The 18,617-nt window shown below is 36.0% G+C and overlaps 1 protein-coding gene across 2 annotated transcripts in view; it reads left to right on the top strand.

Annotated features, from left to right (window-relative positions):
- Nucleotides 1-18,617, top strand: part of PRKD1 (protein kinase D1) — a 75,064-nt gene that overhangs the window by 10,949 nt on the left and 45,498 nt on the right. Inside the window, exons 2-4 of one of the 2 annotated variants that reach the window (XM_019474889.1) lie at nucleotides 12,836-12,967; nucleotides 13,703-13,863; nucleotides 16,707-16,730. In XM_019474889.1, coding sequence (XP_019330434.1) covers nucleotides 12,836-12,967; nucleotides 13,703-13,863; nucleotides 16,707-16,730 — 317 coding nt within the window. The remainder of the gene's footprint in view (nucleotides 1-12,835; nucleotides 12,968-13,702; nucleotides 13,864-16,706; nucleotides 16,731-18,617) is intronic. The other variant, XM_009290350.2, reaches the window with a different exon arrangement.

Raw genomic sequence — 18,617 nt, 5'->3', positions numbered from 1 at the left:
TAGATGTCATTTTAGAAGCTTGATTAGTTGGTAATCATAAACAATGTCATTTTGTATTTATAAAAAAATTAAACGTTGGAAAAAATATTGTTGGTAGGGAAGATGAATTTTCCTTGAGTGAAGCTACACAAATCCTTCTGTCAGGACAGGACCTTTTTATGAGAGGTCACTGTTCCACTGCAAGCTAATAGATCAAACATCCTACATTGTACACCTTTAATTGTCCAATTTTTGGAGATAATACATTTTCAATTTATTTCTGTGCTGTTTAGTGAAAATATCAAGTTTTCTGTTCAGTTGAGATAGCATACTTGGTTTTCCAGAAGTCATACAAACATTTTCTTTTCCAAAGGCTCATAAAGAAACTATGCTTTCATGAAAGAAGAGGATAGATGCTCAAATGGATAAATAACTATTTATGACTTAGGAAACAACGGGTAGAAATACATGCTGTTTTCACAGAGGAGGCAGATCACTAGCAGAGGTTCTTAGGTCTGTGCTGTTAAATACATTCATACATGATCTGGAGAGCACGACTAGTAAAGTGCCAGTGTCACCCCGGATGAAATTCGGTATAGATCAACATAAAGTGTCAGGGGAATTTCTTGATTTTTATTTATGTAACAAGGGGCTCGGAGTTAGCTGATACTACCAAAAAATTAGAAGTTCAAGTTATAATATGCAAATGTCATCTTAGTGCTCAGTACCAGTCAAGAAAAGCAAATACAAGTCTTGGAATTCTTAGGAAAGGAATAGAGACAAAACAGAAAACGCTCGTAATGTCACTGCCCTTGTATCATCTGTCTTTGTGACCCCTCTGCTTCAGAGAATGCTTTTGCTGCAAAGCATGGAAATCTGAGGTGGTGGTCTGGGGAAATACCACCAGATGCCGATGCTGCTTTGGGAACTCCTCTTTGAGAGGCAGGATTCTAGGCTTAGTAGATTTTGGTCTGATCCAGTCATTCTTATGCTTTTGTATTCTCATCACAAGATTTCACTGAAAAGAAACATTTTTCAAGTTTCATCAGTTTAACTATGCCTGTGAATTTTCTGTGTTGTTATGATTAGGGTAGAATAAGCAATTACGTGATTTTTAGTTATTATGCATCAATAAGTTGTATAGCCAGCTTTTCAAGAAAGGTGGGATTGAAGTTGATTACAGCTCATTACAGTTACAGTCATTGCAGTTAATGCATTAAAAAAAAGCCTGTCAGCTTCTAAAGTAGGTCTAATTCATTCTTGATGTTCATTTTATGTTATATAGTAGGTATATATGTTAAAACCTCTAAACTGAAAAAAACCCTTATTTTCCTTAAAATATCTTATTTTCATTTGGTTGAGGCAATTTTTTTCCCTTTCTTATTCATTTTTACTCAGTTTACTTAATATGATACATATTACGTTTACCCGTCTTTAAAAGGTTTTAGATATTATCATTTGGACTGTCTAACACAACCCACTTAGTAACAGTAGCTCAATAGATTATTCAAGTATTATTCTTCAGCAGCCCCCACTTCAGCTGATTCTTTCTCAAAAGACTTGAGTGATTGAATGAAACTTGGAGTTTGTGGTACATTGTCCTATATTTTAATGGATATTTCTATGCTCATTTGGACTTTTAATGTGATGGTATCATCTGATTCCCAGTCTGAATCAATATGAAATACTTATAATTAAAAAAGCATTGATGGAGAAAACAAAAGTGCATGTTAATACAAAACATATTTCCATCAAAGGGTGAATCAGCTCTGTTTACTGTTTTACATATTTATTTAATCTATTTATTCTTTCCTTACTCTATGGTGTGTGAAACTTAGACATGGCTATAAATTATTTCACAGGATATGTCTTTAATAGCACTTGAGCTTTTCTTCAAGGCAGAGTAGCAAAGTCCTAGAGATCAGCGGTCTCCAATTTTTTTTATTGTGCACCCCATCACTAAAAATTTTTGAGCATACACCCCCAATATATGTATATTTATTTATAACTTACGTGTGTTGCTAGAGTTCTAATATTTTCTTCCTACATGGGTGAGATGTTGATATATAGCCAACCAGATGTATCGCTGAAGAGAAAAGTGTGAGGATTACCCAAGTTATGGCCCTGATATAGGAACCAGAGGCGCAAAAGAGCAAGTTGTGCTAGGGGTGTAGGGGGAATTAAATTTTCTTTCTCCTTTTCTCAGTTCTTCATATTCTTTCAGTTGCTGCTACTAACACAGATTCTAATCATAAAACTGCCAAAACATGAAGATTTCTCATTTCCTCACCAGACTCCATTCCCTTCTGTCAGATAACTACCTCTCCCACTTCATTTTCACTAGCTACAACATGTAATGGGGAATAAGCCTTGCCTAGGCTAAGCAGAAAACTCTTTGATTTGTCATATAGGTTTTTATTTGATACATTTGTTTGACAGTTTCTTTGACCGATACATGCTTGACAAACACTTGTTATCTGTATTTGTTAATTGATAGTAGTGAGTCTTGAATGGAGAATAGCTGTAAATGATTCAGAGAGGAGCATAATGAAAAATAAAAGGTAACCCACTTGGAATAACTTGCCCATCAGACAAGTTATGTTGTTAACCTGGCGACAGTGTATTCTGCACTGCTTGGATATACGTCAGGAAAAAAAATCTACTGTTTGGAGAATCTCTCTACTTTTTCAGTCTCTCTGAATTCATGCTCTCAATAGCTCATTGCTCCAGTAGGTTTCGAATTAAATATGGCTTATGTAAAAAAAATATATCTTTCAATATCACTATTAAACTCATCAAATTTACTTTCGTTGGCTGACTGCTGGCTTTGGTATTTTGAAAGAGCAAATAGCAATACACAGTCTCAAGGTTATTTCCAATAAATTATGTTTGCAACCCTTTGAAGATACACATCTTCTTTTAGGAAGTGCTTGAGGTTTGTAGCTAAAGCAAGTCTGAGCAAAAACAAGCAAACCTCCTTCCCTTGAGGTATGTAACAATTTGAAACGGAAACTGAGAAGGAAGAGACTCAGGAGCTGCCACAGGTTGCAATCTGCTGGGTTTTATATCTGGATGGTAGTGTGACTCAAGCCCGGGGACGTTGTCATTCTGACTAAAATCTGGCTCACTCTGGCTCTTACAGAGGCCCCAAGAATGTTTCTGTTAACTTAGTTAAGGTGTGACTTGTTGCCATAAAGAAGTTTGGAGAGCTTGCCTGCTTCTTAGGATATGAAGACTGCTACCACTCTAATTGTTTGCTGCAGAAGGTTATATTGCAGGGGTTATGTTTCTTTCCTGGTTTGTTTTTTTGGCTTCCTCCTCTTCTTAAATCCGGTAAACTCTTACTCATTTCCTCTCCAAATGAAACAATTCCAGTCTTTTAATCTCTCCTAATATGGAAGTCTCTTCCATGCCTCCAGTGGTTTTTCTCATCCATCAGTTCTCTCTTATCATACTTCTTTTTGAGTCGGTCTCAAAGAAACTGAACACAGAATGTCAAGTGAGGATTATTAGTATCACCATTTCCCAATGTTAATTTCAATCTCATTTATGTGCATGGGTGAAATCCTGAGTAAACCTATTAAGTCAGTAGAACACTTTTGTTATCTTCAGTGGAGCAACAATATATTCTCTAAACACTTTGCTTATCTTTTTGACCTTCCGATCTACCTGGCCAGGCACTGGAGAAGTTTCCATGATGAGTCATACTTGAATTGTTGTAATCCATTTAAAAAAATTAACCACAGTTCAGAGCAATAATACATTTATTTCTTCCAGGTTCTGTCATCTTGGGCATTTCGTGTGCAAATTGTCCATTTACTTAGCATTGTTAGGTTCCCTTCTCCCTTTTCTAGTCTTCTAGAAAGATTAAAGTGGGGATGAGAAAACGCAATGGTTACATACAGTCGTGCTTCTGTTCCTTGTCTCTAATGGTCCCATATCAAAGATCTGAGACCTGAAGAAAGCATTATTAGTTAGGCAGAACTAAAGCATGCATCAGAAGTAGTTGTATATTTCCAGGATTAGTTGTTTCACCACCTTCCCAGGGCTTGAGGTGAAGCTGACTGGCCTGTAGTTGCTCGAGTCCTCCTTCTTGCCCTTCTTGAAGGTAAAAGTGACATTTGCTTTCCTTCAGTCTTTGGGCACTTCTCCCAATCACCAAGATAGTTCAAAGTTTGTTGAGAGTGGCCTCTCAACCTGCTCAGCCAGATCCCTCAGAACTTCTGGGTGCATCCCATCAGGGCCCATGGACATCCGATGATACCATGCAAAAAAAACCCCACCTGTGTATATTCTGTATATAATGATATATATTTATGAATTCTTTGGGTAATTTTAAGAGCTATCTAAACTTTTGCAGATCTTTCATATTAAAGAGTATTAAAAATAATTTAATGTACACAGAGGTTCCTTAGTGAGTTCAGCATAAGATTGTATTTTTAATTCCATTATACTTTTAGCCATTGGCATTTATTCACCATATAACAAACCATTTTCTTAATCTTTTATGAAATAAACTTGAAGGAATTAGATAAGTTTTACAAGTGCTACTAATTCTTTTCGAGCACCTCTTCTTTTTGAGATGTATAATTCCACCAGTGACCATGTAATCCATCACTTGATTTTTTTCAGAAGCCTTGGAAAAGAACTGTGACGAACTTACAAAACAAAGTCAGAGGAAATAAGGATGTGAAAGACTCGTAGTGTTTACTTTATGATATTAATTTAGATCAGTGCGAGCACAGAAAAGGAGCAAGGGCTTTAGTTTTAATTTGGAGCTGCTAATTATTGCCAGTAGTCAGAGTTAATTCTGAACACTGCATCAATAGCTCCAGTAAACTTGAGGAGTATTTAATTTTGTTTTCCTATGCTAGATTAATACCTCTGCAGTGTAATTTTATGATTAACGGGGCCTGAATCTGTGAACTGAGGTATCGCTGTTTTTTCCACTTGGGTGAAAAATGGGTGAATTCATGAAGAAGGGATTCTGTGCTGGGATTTCAAATGAATATAACACCTACTGTGCTGTAGGTTTGAAACTGTGGAATCATTCTCGAATAGAAGTACGTTAAAATTGAACTTTAAAAATTGAGAATGTACAGATGAATCAAGCATGTTGACTCATAAATGTTAATCTTTTGTTAAAAATCTCCATAAAAGTCTGAGCTAGCACTGGACAAATGATTGCAAATGGTTTATTATCTCCTACAGTTTATTGCTTAAATCTCACATCACGGGTGAGACAATGTAAATAACAACCCATAGTGAATCTGGATACTGGGGTTTATTTAAGAACCAAGGAGATCAGAGCTTTTACTTTACTCAAATGCCTCCCACGCTGGCTCATTTGCTCCCTTCCCAACCTTACATTCACTAGCTCCCCACTGCCTCTCCCAGTAAGGAGGTAGCTGCTAGCCAGGGAAGGCTGGGCAAAAAGTCATGGTCCTTCCTGGTGGGCCGCTGCTTACAGCTACCAGTCTTGGGCGTCATCAACCAAAATGCATGGATGTCCCTGGCCTCCGTCTCCCTGATCTCTGGGATCTTCCCCCCCTCCAGCATGTTACCTCTAAGCAGGATCTTCATCTTTCCAGCCCCCCTTCTTTCTGAGATGACTGCTTCTTTTTGGGGACCTTTCTTTTCTACCTCCTCTTCTTTCTAGACCCCCAAGCTCACGGTGTTTCCAATCCAAATAGTCTATGTGCAGAAGCACAACGTGTCATCAGCCTTGTAGTTCATGGTTCGGTTTCCTATCTCTCTAACACTGGAGGACTGAGGGCATGCCACTTTTGCTTAGTCTGGGTGTTATAAAAATTTGCAACTAGCCTGTACCAGTTGCAGTTAGCAAGTAGCAGGCTTCTGCTTGAGAGCTCAAAATTCAATTCTGAAGATTTATCTCCCCCTCCATCCCTGCCTCCTACAGCCAATTACCTGCCAACTGTTAGCATTCATAGTTTAAGCTATTTTGCACGTAAAACATTGGGATAAAGCAATAATAGGTAAGGAAAACAAAACAAAACTTATTGGATTAGAAAGATTTTCCTGCATGTAAAATTTAGAGTGCTGAAGTACTCACACGTACATATCCAGAAAGCTCATTAGATCCAAATTTTCCATATCCAAGTTTCCTTATTTCAGAGCAGAACAAATGAAGAAACAGAGTGATTATAAATCTGTACATGTCTAGATTTTAGGAAGTTGCAATTTCTATTATGTATTAGGGTCCCGATAATCTTAGTTTAATTTTTAAATCAGATTTCAAGATGGAGATCAGAGACCAAATCTTTGGCTTGTATGAACTGCTCTAGCTCTGCTGACTTGATGGGACTCTGAAAACTCAGACTGTCTTTGATTGCCAGGATGGAATAGCGAAAAGAATAAAATGCTTTCCTTTCTCTTAGCCCAGTGAAATTGTATATACAGTCATTAATTGTTACGGTTTAATCAGTGCTTGAAGTAGAATAGCGTGTAATGGTTTGAATGGTATGTTATATTTATTTTTTAAGTGGTGAATGCCAGCAGTTCTTGTAGGGAAGGACTCTGTTACGAGCGCCTGCGGGAAGTCAATGGGATACATTACTCTTAAAGGCATTCCAAATGGGAGAGGGTAGCAGGAGAATGTCTGCTTTTCATAGCTGCAAGATACTGCTAATCATGTGGTTGATGGTTTCTTATGCTATGAGAGGCGTGAATGCTAGATGACAGCTCCCATTACATGAAGCTCTGTTGCTCATAATAGCAGGATCTCACCTCTGCTAATAGTTCAAAGCCTTTTTGGACTTGGAACTCAAAACGATCAGTAAATCACTTGCCTCTTTCTGAAAGCAGGACCTTGCCTCTGTAAGTTGCCATGGCTTCTTGTTCTCATTTCCAGCTGTGCTGAATGATAGATCTGCTCCTGAGCCCAGAACAAGGAGTCCTAGACATTAACAGCCAAGTCATTAACAGACTTGATGAAATAGTCTTGTCAAAACTGTTGTAGTTTCAATGTCTGTGTTTTGGTGATACTAGGAATGCTTAAATAGATGATGACAAGTTAGCCTGAGAGTTACCAGTGTAACAGTATCATATTAAGAACATAATATTGCAAACTTTTCTGCAGAGTAGTAAGTTTTTCAGGATATGGTTGTGGGCATATTTGGAACCCCTTCTTTTTTTACTGCACAATTTTACGTACAGCCAGAAAGTTGCCTTTGCAGCATCAGTGCTCTGTCAAAGCAAAAGTATAGCCTGACATTACAAAAGCTTTTCTGTTAATAAGAAAGGTCTCCATTTAATTTGAAAAAAATATACATATCTTTCCCTTCATCAGCAGGACTTTTATTTTTTCAGTCAATAACACAGTAGTATTCTGGAAGTTAAAACTTTGATTGATAGTGGCTGTATGAAAGCCTTTCTAGACATGTAATTTTAAAAAGTAACAAATTGCATGATGATGGACAAAGTTTAAAAGAAGAAACTAATTCATCTACGGCTGCTTCTGGAATTGTATGCTCTGAAAATTTAAGTTGTGCTAGGTTTAGCTATAGAAAGTCAACTATGCCATACAGGTGGCAGAACAAGAAATATTAATTATCCATGTTTATACAGATTAAAGATTTGTGTAACTTGCTGGCTAACATAGTTCTTCCAGATCAAGTTCTAATGACACTCTAGTTTCAGTGAATAGTGGTCTGAAATAACATCATTTCATGAGACAAGAAAACAGAATGCTGTCTGCAGAGCCTCATGAGAACACGTAAATCTGAAGCCTAGAAAAACACTGTTTTTACCTTAAAAATTAAAACCCAAAACACTTCCATGCCTTTCAACAGAGTGGAACATTGCCAAAACAGTTTCAAAAGAAGGAGAAAGAATGATGTTTTGTATTCTTATTACTGTATTCTGCAGTGCTTGCCACATTTAAAACTTTCTTAAAAAAACTTTCTTAAAATAGAATGCGTTTTTCCTCCCTGCCTTTTATTTTTTAATATTTATCATGTCAGTATAAATGATATGACTTTTTAAATATATCATTATTTAAAATGATATGATAAGTTCCAGTTACTCAGCCACGAGGGTTGAAATGTAGAATAAGAATGGTATTTATCACTGCTTATCTTTACCATTGGTACCTTTTTTTGATAATGCTGGAAGCATCCTAGAAGTTGCCTTAGTTACCTTTTCAACCAACAGATTGGTGTTCCTCATCTAGTAGTTTGTTTTTAAGTTCAATTTCTTGTGAAGTCCTCTAGTAGTGATTTGTTGGGATGCTGGTCTACACTCCCTTGTATCCCAGCCCCAAAACTTGGTACAAAGGTAGGATCTAACAATCCTTCACTGCTCCCTGAAACGGTTTCCTGCTTTCCATGCTTTGTCTTTGGTTTGTGGATCTTCTAAGCATAACTTTCAGGACCCTTCAGTTCAGATGGACCCTTCATTACTAGCTCCTGCTCCCTTATCATCACAGAAATATAGTTCAGGTGTTCTTAGTTCATGGTAGGTGAACAGTTTTGCCAGTCAACTCATCCCTGTCGAGTTTTAACTCCAATACATACTTAGTGTTGTAGCAGATACAGGAGGGGAGTTCACCGTGAAAATGATAGCCTAACCAGCTGCAGGGCTATTTAAATCCAGCCGTAATTCAGCACAGACAATTTACTTTTCTGTCAAGGAAAAAAATCCCAATGTTAATTGAGTAATCAGTTAAACACTTAGGCAAAATTTAAGCTTCCATTGAAAGGCAGTTTCTTTGAAAATTGATCATCTCTGTTTTGCGATGTGTACTGTACAAGAAATTTTAAGGACATTTAAAGGAAAAAAACTAAATATGTAATACTGCTTATAATAACTGGTACAACAACTTCAAGTTAAGTACTTTGGGAGGTTTCCTTACATTTGATTTCTGCCTCCCTAAAATCACATTAACATTATTACTGCTAAGTGTGATATTTATTTAGTATCACATATATTTGTAATGTGAACTAAACAAAAGATACAATAAAGTCCTTTCTAAATTACTTTTTTTGCCTTGGGAGTAGAAACATTTTTTATTACAGGAGCATGAGCCATGATAACCCATTAATTAATTTGCAGGGAGACCGGAAAGTTCAGTTACACCTTTAATGGAAAGGATATAAATTATTTCTTCACCAATTGTGATGGGGGGGGGGCGGGGAGGAGACCAGTACAACAAAAATGGAGTTAAGAGAATGACACTGAACAACAAAATACTTTCCATCCACTTAACAGCTTCAGATGGAACTGAATTCAGGACACAGGGAGAGAGCCAAATGATCAAATCCCTAAGGCAAACCTGCTTGTGGGAGGTCTTAGTTTCAGATTTGCTTCTACAGAGATATTGATATTTACTTTTCACAAAAACTAGCTTTTTAATATAAAGATATATTAAAACATTTTTAATCCATTATCTAAATTATTAAGCTAAAATGAAGTTACTGCTTTTTCTAAGCTTAGTTGTGTTTTTATTGCACTGTTCATACTATTTTGAAAACCAGGTATTCAAGGAAATAGGCATAAACTTACATACATACTTAAAACCTTTGCTAGATTGAGTCTTACATTATTTTTATTTTACACATCACTCTTGTTTTAATAGTGCTTTGATTATTACTTGTATGCTTTTAGAAACAACCTCAGGAAAGTATTTTTATAAACAAAAAGTTTGCATCTCTGAAATTCACATATATGTTATTGAAATCCACGGCTATCATGTCTGAGGGTCTTATAGTAGGGTCTTTCTTGTCTACTCCCTTGGGGAGAAATGCATGCTCACTGAGTGTCTTGTTTTAGTAAGCTCTTTGGTTTTATATTTGTTACGTGCAAATTTAAAGTAGAGATACAATAGCAAAGAAGTGTACATTGCAGTTCTGTTGGAAGCTGATGGGGCATGGTGTTCCAGTTTTGGTGCTTATCCTTGAGAAAGCTCCCAGATACATAGCTTTTCCATAATCATTTTGTTATGCGAAGAAGTGGAGACATTGGTTGCGATATTTTTCATAAAGCTGTAGGTAGATGTGCTGTGCAAAATCCAGAATCAAAAGTCCTGAACAGAAGGGCTGAGGCTCTGAAGTTGGACTGGAACCCTGAAGGAAACAAGTAGAGAGATTCGAAGGCTTAGTGATGTGTTTATAGTGGTCTGCATTGCTGCGGAGGTATGTTGTAGCATGCCATATGGCTGGAGTTTCCAAAATGCTGAAGACCATGTCTTCACATCTATATCACAGTTTCATATACCAGGCAGGAGGAGAGGAGAGGAACGTGTGAATTACCAAGGTCCAGAATGTCTCCTTGGTAGTCTCTAGGAGAACAGATGACAGAAAATATCCCTGTCAGCTGCTTCCATATGAGACAACAGTGGAGAATCCAATCTTCTAACCTGTAGGCTGACCAGCATAGATGCTAGCGTGTATTTTCTATGCAGAGAGGTTACAGCATGGCTGTGAACTCCTGAAAGTGTTTTCCTTGCTCCTCCTTCTTCAGTCCAATTTTTCTTTAGGTTCAGTATGATTTTCATCTACAATTTACCTCATCCAGCTGCTGGGCTATCGTAGCTATCATAGCTCAATTGGTATCCATATGTGGTAGGACCACAGAGGTGTCTGTTGCCTGACTGTGGCACCTTTTCCTCCTGGTGGCTGCATGCTGGTGATACAGAGGCCCAGAAAAATGAATCCTTCTCGAACTCCACAAATCAATGATCTACTGGGGAGGTGTTGTCCTAGTTCCTATGATATATCTTCAATATGAAATTAAATAGGGAAGTTAATATGCCTGTATTTTGTTCTGTTTGTACAAGTGAAGAATAAATACATATTTTTATATTTTAAATAACATTAAAATATATTTTAAAGTTTCAGTGCTTGATCCTTCCAAGGTATTCTTTGATTCGGTTGGAACTGCAGAAAAACATCTGGCTATATGCACAGAAAAGGTGGTTGACTTTAAGTCCTAGACAAAGTAAAATCACAAGAATTCTGTTCAACATCTAAAATGCTTTCTGATGAGTTGTGTTTTCTAGTATACCAAGGACAGCATTACCATTACAGAGTGAGCATTGCCTTAACAGTAGTAAACTTGACTGCTGTAGTCTGGAAAAAAAAATAAAAATCCAACATACTTGAACAAGTACCCTTATGAGTTTGGAAGCCCTTGAGGCTGAAAAAAATGGCTGCCCTAACATAGTTAAATAAATGTAAATATAAAATAAATAAATATAAACCTATTTTATTTCAGATTTGGGATGTTCTAACATGTTGGACTGTTTTATGAAGTCCTAATTTTATGAATTAATTAAGTTTTTTAACATGGCTTATTATGAAAACTAGGAACACAATAATTCTTGGAAAAGAAAATGAAATCCTGAATTAAACAAACTGTTTGGTTATTTGGTTGTTTTAATAAAAATTAAAAAAAGAAGGTTTGATATCATTGGACTCATTGGATCCTACTTTTGTGATGGTATTCCAAACACCTCTGTTAAAAGATCCCTAGACTGGATATTGGTTGAGACTAGAAACATGGTTTTTTGTGTACATTTTTGGAAAAGTTTTTCCTAAGAGTTAGAAGTTCTATGCACAGAAGGAACTGAGTCCAGGAATAGGTCTTTATTGGTACTATGCTCTAATTAGTTAAAAACCTTTTCTTGATTGGTATGCAGATTTTTGGTCCTTTTTTCATTAATACACAAGGAACAAGCCAGGGACTAAGGGTATTTGGATCTTTTAGGAATTCATTTGAACGGAACCATTTAATTTTTTTTTTTTTCTCTCAATTGCAAATCAGGAATGTATTTCTGTTCAGAGACAAAGCATTTCTATTAATTGGCTGCATACCTGGTTCATTCATACTGATATCTGTGAAGAGTAAAGACGCACTTAAATCACCCAGTCTGAATTTGCCAGTCTGAATGAGATCAAATGCTTGCATTACATGCTTAATGTTTCACAACATTTGACAGAGATTATTTTTCATTATCTTAAATATGTTTAACATATTTAATAAGAAAAAGAAAATACTTCATTAAAGTATATTTTTAAAAGTATTGTGGTACTGGCTACCTCTGTATACTAAACAGTTCTTAAAACATTGTCATTGTTTATTTTTATAGTTCACACCAGTTTACACCAGTGCCTTTAACTTGCCCCTGTAACTTTTGCAACTGTTACACTAGTTGCAAGCCCACATCACTTTGAAAGGATTGGTACTTCAGGAAATGTACCGCAGTCTTCCAGACTGCTCTGCAAGGTTTTTGTCTTTGTTGATGATTGGGTGTATAATTACGTGTTTTCTTTTTAGTCTGATATATATTTTCAACTTGAGCGAATAGTTCACCAATATCAACACAGGCTGCCGAATAAGATATGCCAAATGGTCAGCTGAAATGGCCCATTTTTGATACATTTTCCTTTACTTGTCTTAAAAAAAAAAAGTTTTACTGGATGTATTCAGTTTATCTTACGTATGTAGACCTTTACAGTCTGTAAAAGAGTATGTTGAAAAATTTCCAACATTTGATTGAACTCTGCCAGTTTCTGATAAATATTTGATATGCTGTTATCCTCCTGTGTTTTATTGGAAAAATATTATCAGAGAAGTTATTGCTGCAAGTTAGTAAAAGCAGCTTTATTATTTTTTCAGTGGTCATTGTATATGATGTATGATATACCATTGGTTGATGGTATATCATCGATCTTGTTATCTTCAAAATATAGTATAACAACCAATGCAAAATTCAAAGCTCATCATCATAGTGACCAAAAGGTGTTTTGCTTTGTTCCATGATGAAGTACCACATAAATGAAGCATATTAGTTACATTACTAATTTTACTCATTTTCGGAATGGTCTTGTTGTTACAGCTTCTGCTACATTTGAAGACTTTCAAATCCGGCCCCATGCTCTTTTTGTTCATTCGTATCGAGCACCAGCCTTCTGTGACCATTGTGGAGAAATGCTGTGGGGGCTGGTGCGTCAGGGACTCAAATGTGAAGGTAAGCTGCAGTGAGGTGTGATTTTCAGTCTCAGGATGAGACCCATCCATTCCACTTATGCATGTTGTCTCTGAAGCTGCTTTGAAATTGGTTAGGCATCAGAAAAAAAAATATAGTATGTAAAGACAGTAAGAGCTATCAAAATGATTAACTGTTTAAGGAACTAATCCCTTTGACTGCTCTGAGGCCTCCTAGATATGGCTCTGTAACCTGAAGTGCAAACAAATTGTTCTCTATGTATTTTTAAGAAAAGTTTTTCTGTGTCTTACACTTCCCTTATGAGCCTGAGCCTGTATCTAATTCTCTATCACGTTAATTCAGATCATTTAACTAAAATTACTGTCAGTCCATATGAGGTTGTAATAGCTATCCTTTCTTTTTGCCACAACTATTTGACTCCTGGTAGACTGTATCAAATGGAGTATACCATTTCCAGTGAAAGACTTCCTTACCTCGCAAATGCAGATCACAGAAATTTCTTGCACTTTGAGACCATTGATTTTTGAAATATCAAAGAAAAAACACTGGTTATAGATATAATTATTCAGAGCTCATAACATTATCTCTCTAAAAATTTGTAGAATATAGGGACTATACCAGCAGACTAGGGGAAAAAAGTTTAATCAAAAATAAGGGTGGTGTTTTTGAACCCTTGTTTTAAAAAAAAAAAAAAAAAGTTCTTTGCTTTTTCCAGTAATAAACCGTAATTGGATGGTTTTAAACTTCTCTTTTCAGGATGTGGTCTAAATTACCATAAGAGATGTGCATTTAAAATCCCTAACAACTGCAGTGGCGTACGGAAAAGGCGCCTGTCAAACGTTTCCCTAACAGGACTCAGCACCGTTCGGACAGTTTCTGCAGAACCCTCGCCCAGCGTGCCAGATGAAGCCCTTCTGGTATGGGATTCCCTAGCTATAGAGGCCATGGGTGTTGCTGCTAAGAAACAATGACATTTAGTGCTATAGGATCTGGTTTTGCCTGTTATAGACTACAGAGGAGGGTGGTATGTAAATTATAAAGCGTTGCTGTGAGAAAAGGCATCTTGACGTAAAAGGGAGGTCACCAGCTTAAGGTATGTGGGTTTAAGGTATGTGGCGCTTCTGATACTCCCAGTAGTCTCCTCCCTTTGGCAAGAATTAGGTTATTTTGAAGGTCTGAAACTGCCACCCATGCTAATGTGAGTAGTTGCATCTTGGAGGATGTCTTCTCTGGAACTAGATGTTGAATTTCTTCTGTATCAGACCATTATATCCATTGGTTTATGATATAGGAAAGATTTGCCTCAGGAGAACACTGTGACCCAAAAACCACCGTATCAAACGGAGTATCTGTAACAGTCAAGACTATAGTTAATTAGTTGGAGCCTGTGTATTTAGCATATTTCTAAGTGTTCAGAAGAAAGTAGGAGAAATCTCCATTATTTCCTTAAACAGATCTTTGTGGTGAATGTATGTATATATCTGTTTATGTATATGTAGATGTACAGTATGCACACAGGCACACGTAAATATATGGTATACTTGTATTTGCATTAATATAGTAGTTTTCCATCATGAAAACAACTCTTCTGAGAAAAAAATGCAATGACTGGAGTAAATTAGAATGATATGTATTTTTTATCTTTGGCATATTTGTTCCTTTTAACACTCATGGTCATAATATACTTGAATAGTTAAGAATTTACACTGTGTGTAAATGAATCCACTCCTAAGTGAAAGTTTTGAAAACCTTAAGGTTTAAAAGAGAGGAAAGAATTTATAAGTACACACAACAATTATCATGTTTTCCTCTCAATTAGAATATTAAACTTATTAAACTTGACATACTAAAAGGACACTATTGCAAATGATGTAGACCTGGTGTTATATGCAGTACCATCTACGAACCATAATTATGTACTTATGCTACTGATTATCATTAGCCTAAAGCTACTTGGAAATTAAGGTTAACATTATGAATCTGTATTTTTAATTGAAAAGCTGCATAAATGAGTAAGGTGCTTAAGTTCTGCAAAAACTGCAGCAAGAAATCTTTACAGATTATTCATAATTCTCAGTAGGTTGTGTCAGAAATGCTGACTTATTCAGACCAAACCAGAAAATTTTGAGGAAGGCTGGCCCTAACTCTGAATTGTTTCTGGAATTTTGGTTAAAAAATTGTATGAGTGAGCGTCCTGGTATACTTTCTATAAATATTAACTGCACTCTACAGTTACAAGATAGCAAAAAATTTCAAATTGAAAACATTTTTAATTATATGACTCTGTTGTTTGCTGATACATTCTGATGTGAAATACCTGTTTTGCAAAGCTACATATTTTAAAACTGTTGAAAATATTAAAATTGCCAGTGAAGAAATATAGTAAGTTTCATATATATTGCAGGCTATACTCTAAGAACTTGTAATCATCAGTGTATCCACACTGATGATTCAGAATGTCACACGTGCACACACATGTGCATGCACAAAGAATATGTGTTTACAGGAGGTATGGGGATCGGCATTAGCCTAGAGAAATGAAATAGCTTTCCGATTTCACCTTTATTTCAGGAAATCATGGTATCATTTACCAGATTTTCAGAAGTGCTCTCACATATGGCTTCTGTATGTCTTTTGTTTTGTTTTGGGTTTTTTGCATTGAATGTGTTTCAATTTTTTTTCCTTTTTTTTTAAGTGTGCATAAGCTTTGTCAGTTCTCCTGTATCAGATCTGTCCTTTGGACTCCATTCTGCTGCAGTACTTGTGAGATAAGTTTTATGGCGGTTTATACTGTGGTGCCAATCAAAGCATGCACTTTGGAATGTGTTTCATTTTTCTACAGTCTGTGTGAATATACTAAGGAATATCATCCTCATTCACAAAATTGTATAATTCATTATTAGTATTGGTGTGGCATTTGAATCACTGGTAACAAAATCTAACTTCTGTTTGGGACCACTGAATTCAATCAGATATCTGTCAATTCTTTAAATAGGACTAAAATAAATGGGTGTTTTTACCGCTATTTACTACGTAGATTCAGAGCAGTTGAGACAGGAGTTACTGGAGACCTTTCGTAGATGGAATTATTAACTAAGTTATGATTTCAGAACCTTTTTGTCGATGTTGTGTGAACCAGAAAGAAGCCAACTTTAACTCACAGTGTTAAATTTAGTTTGTAAGTCTGGCTTCTGGAAAAATGCTACTTATGAAGTGAAGAAGTTAAACCCTAACTCATGAAATTGTGGCATTCAAAAAATCTTTGAGACAGGATAATGTGGAATCCTGCAAAGGGTACTTTAATTATCCTTTCATAGGGAACCACCACACACAGACACAGTTTCAGTTTGGGTATAAATATTTTCATTGGCCAATAAAGCATTTAATTTGAGCTGAAAATTGACCGGGAGCTACATTTGTAATGTAGCTTTAAAATACATGCTTTAATACAGCTTTAAAAATCTATCTCCAAAGAATAAAATCTGGGCAATATCCTTTTTTTTTGCTTCTTAACTTAGTAGTATAAAACTCATCAAACAGGAATGCTAAAAACATGTAGAACTAGGAGGATGCTATGTAACCCAAATTTTTACCTGCCATAGCTCAAATGCAATTCTTTTGCATTCTGTTCTATAACATAGAATGAAAGTATAAAATAATCACACATTCATGCTTTCTTCTAAAGTAACATTATTTTCTGTCTTTTCCCCCCCCCTTATTTCTTTGTTCTGTTTTTCTTCTTTCCAACCTCCTGTCTCAGTCTCCTGTCAGCCCTGGCTATGAGGTATGTACTGAATTTGCTCTACTTCCTATCATACTATCAGGAACATCCTCTTTTATGATTGTCAGTGTCAATGTGAAGAAATGCAGGAATTTAATCAGATTAGTATTTTATGATCTTTAGAACTCAAAAGCATTTATTTTTTTCTTTTGGAAAGAGTATAACCAGTGCAAAACTCAGAAGTCCAGATTCCAAAGTGAAGGTCATAATTCGTATATTAAACAGTAAAATTAGCTAACATTAAAATATTTTGATACAAAAGTGGCATTTTAATTTCTTAGGTATACTAGAGATCATTGGTTGGACTGTAGCCCTTTTTTACTGGTAGTAACACATGGGAGGAAAAGTTTAACTTCACTTTCAGAACATTGGGAATTTGCTAGAGTAATGTAGAAAATAAACATTTTATTTTAAGCTGAACAAACCTGACCTTTAAGTGCTCACCAGCAATGAACTTCTAATACCATAATGCAGTGTAGGAGCTTTTTTTCAGAATATGGTTGCATTGAAAAAAAACAGTCAGGATTCTGTATTTCTGTGGAAATAAACATGAACAGTGTACAACTAAGTTACAGCTATATATAAAAAGAGTATCAAGTCTATCTTAATGAGAAAACAATTTATTTTTTTTTAATGGGTACTTCATGTCAAAAGTTGTCCTCTTTGGCTTTCAATATGGATTTTCCAAAGAAGTTTGTTTCATGTTTAAAGTTTCAAAAGGTTTTGAAACTATGAAATCTTGGCATCTTTCCCTTGCAGCATGTATTTGAGATGCAGCCAGAGAAGAGCAGGCTTTGCAAATGTTTTCCTTTTTAGAAATACTACATAGTTAATCTGAGGAATATTTTGTTATTCTGAAGTGAAGATTACCACAGCGAAACTTCTATCTCTTTGAAAGAAATAAATTCATTTCTTCCTAAAACACATATATTCTTATTGTAGTGTGCCTGAGTATCATAGCGTGCCCCAGAAGTACAACTCCACAGAATACCCATAAAACAATACAAACAAGCATATATAGGATAAGATTTTTGTAATATCCAAGAGAATTTTATTCTAAGTATGTGCTATCTGAAAAATGGTAAATCCAGCAATCCAGATGGTGATGGATTACCCTAAATTAACAGTAATTAAAAGTAGTAATGAAAAAAGATGAAGGTATTTGGAGGAAAAACAAAATTGTGTTTCTTTTATAAAAAGACAAAGTATGTTAACCATCTATGTTTTTAATTTAAAATATATTTATGTGACACAACAGCATTTTATTTCTCTTTATTTTTATATATGTTTCCATTATTTTGGTAAGTTTTATTCATTCTTCTAGAAGCGATGAATGTTGATGTGTTAAGGTAATTTTTTAGACACATTGGCAGTGATTTCTCAGAAAAAGCCTAGCTGAGCTTTGCATTTAAAAGAGGAATGATGTGTCTTACAGGGCACAGGTAAGTGGAGTGGAATGGAATGGAATGGAATAGACTATTTCAGTTGGAATGGACCTACAACGATCATCTAGTCCAACTGCCTGACTAATTCAGGGCTGACCAAGTTAAAGCATGTTATTAAGGACATCGTCCAAATGCCTTTTAAACACTGACAGGCATGGGGCATTGACCACCTCTCTAGGAAGCCTGTTCCAGTGTTTGACCACCCTCTCGGTAAAGAAATGTCCGGTCTAAACCTCCCCTGAAGGAGCTTTGAACCATTCCCACGTGTCCTATCACTGGATCCTGGGGAGAAGAAATCAGTGCCTCCCTCTCCACTTCTCCTCCCCAGGAAGCTGTAGAGAGCAAGTCGCCCCTCCCTCAGCCTCCTTTTCTCCAAACTAGACAAACCCAAAGTTCTTAGCAGCTCCTCATAGGACATGCCTTCCAGCCCTTTCACCAGCTTTGT

This window comes from Aptenodytes forsteri, unplaced genomic scaffold, assembly GCF_000699145.1.
Source record: "Aptenodytes forsteri isolate BGI_AS27 unplaced genomic scaffold, ASM69914v1 Scaffold108, whole genome shotgun sequence".
In the NCBI taxonomy this organism is placed as follows: Eukaryota; Metazoa; Chordata; class Aves; order Sphenisciformes; family Spheniscidae; genus Aptenodytes; species Aptenodytes forsteri.
The sequence above is the reverse complement of the archived record's forward strand: the minus strand, read 5'-3'. Positions and strand labels throughout refer to the sequence as shown.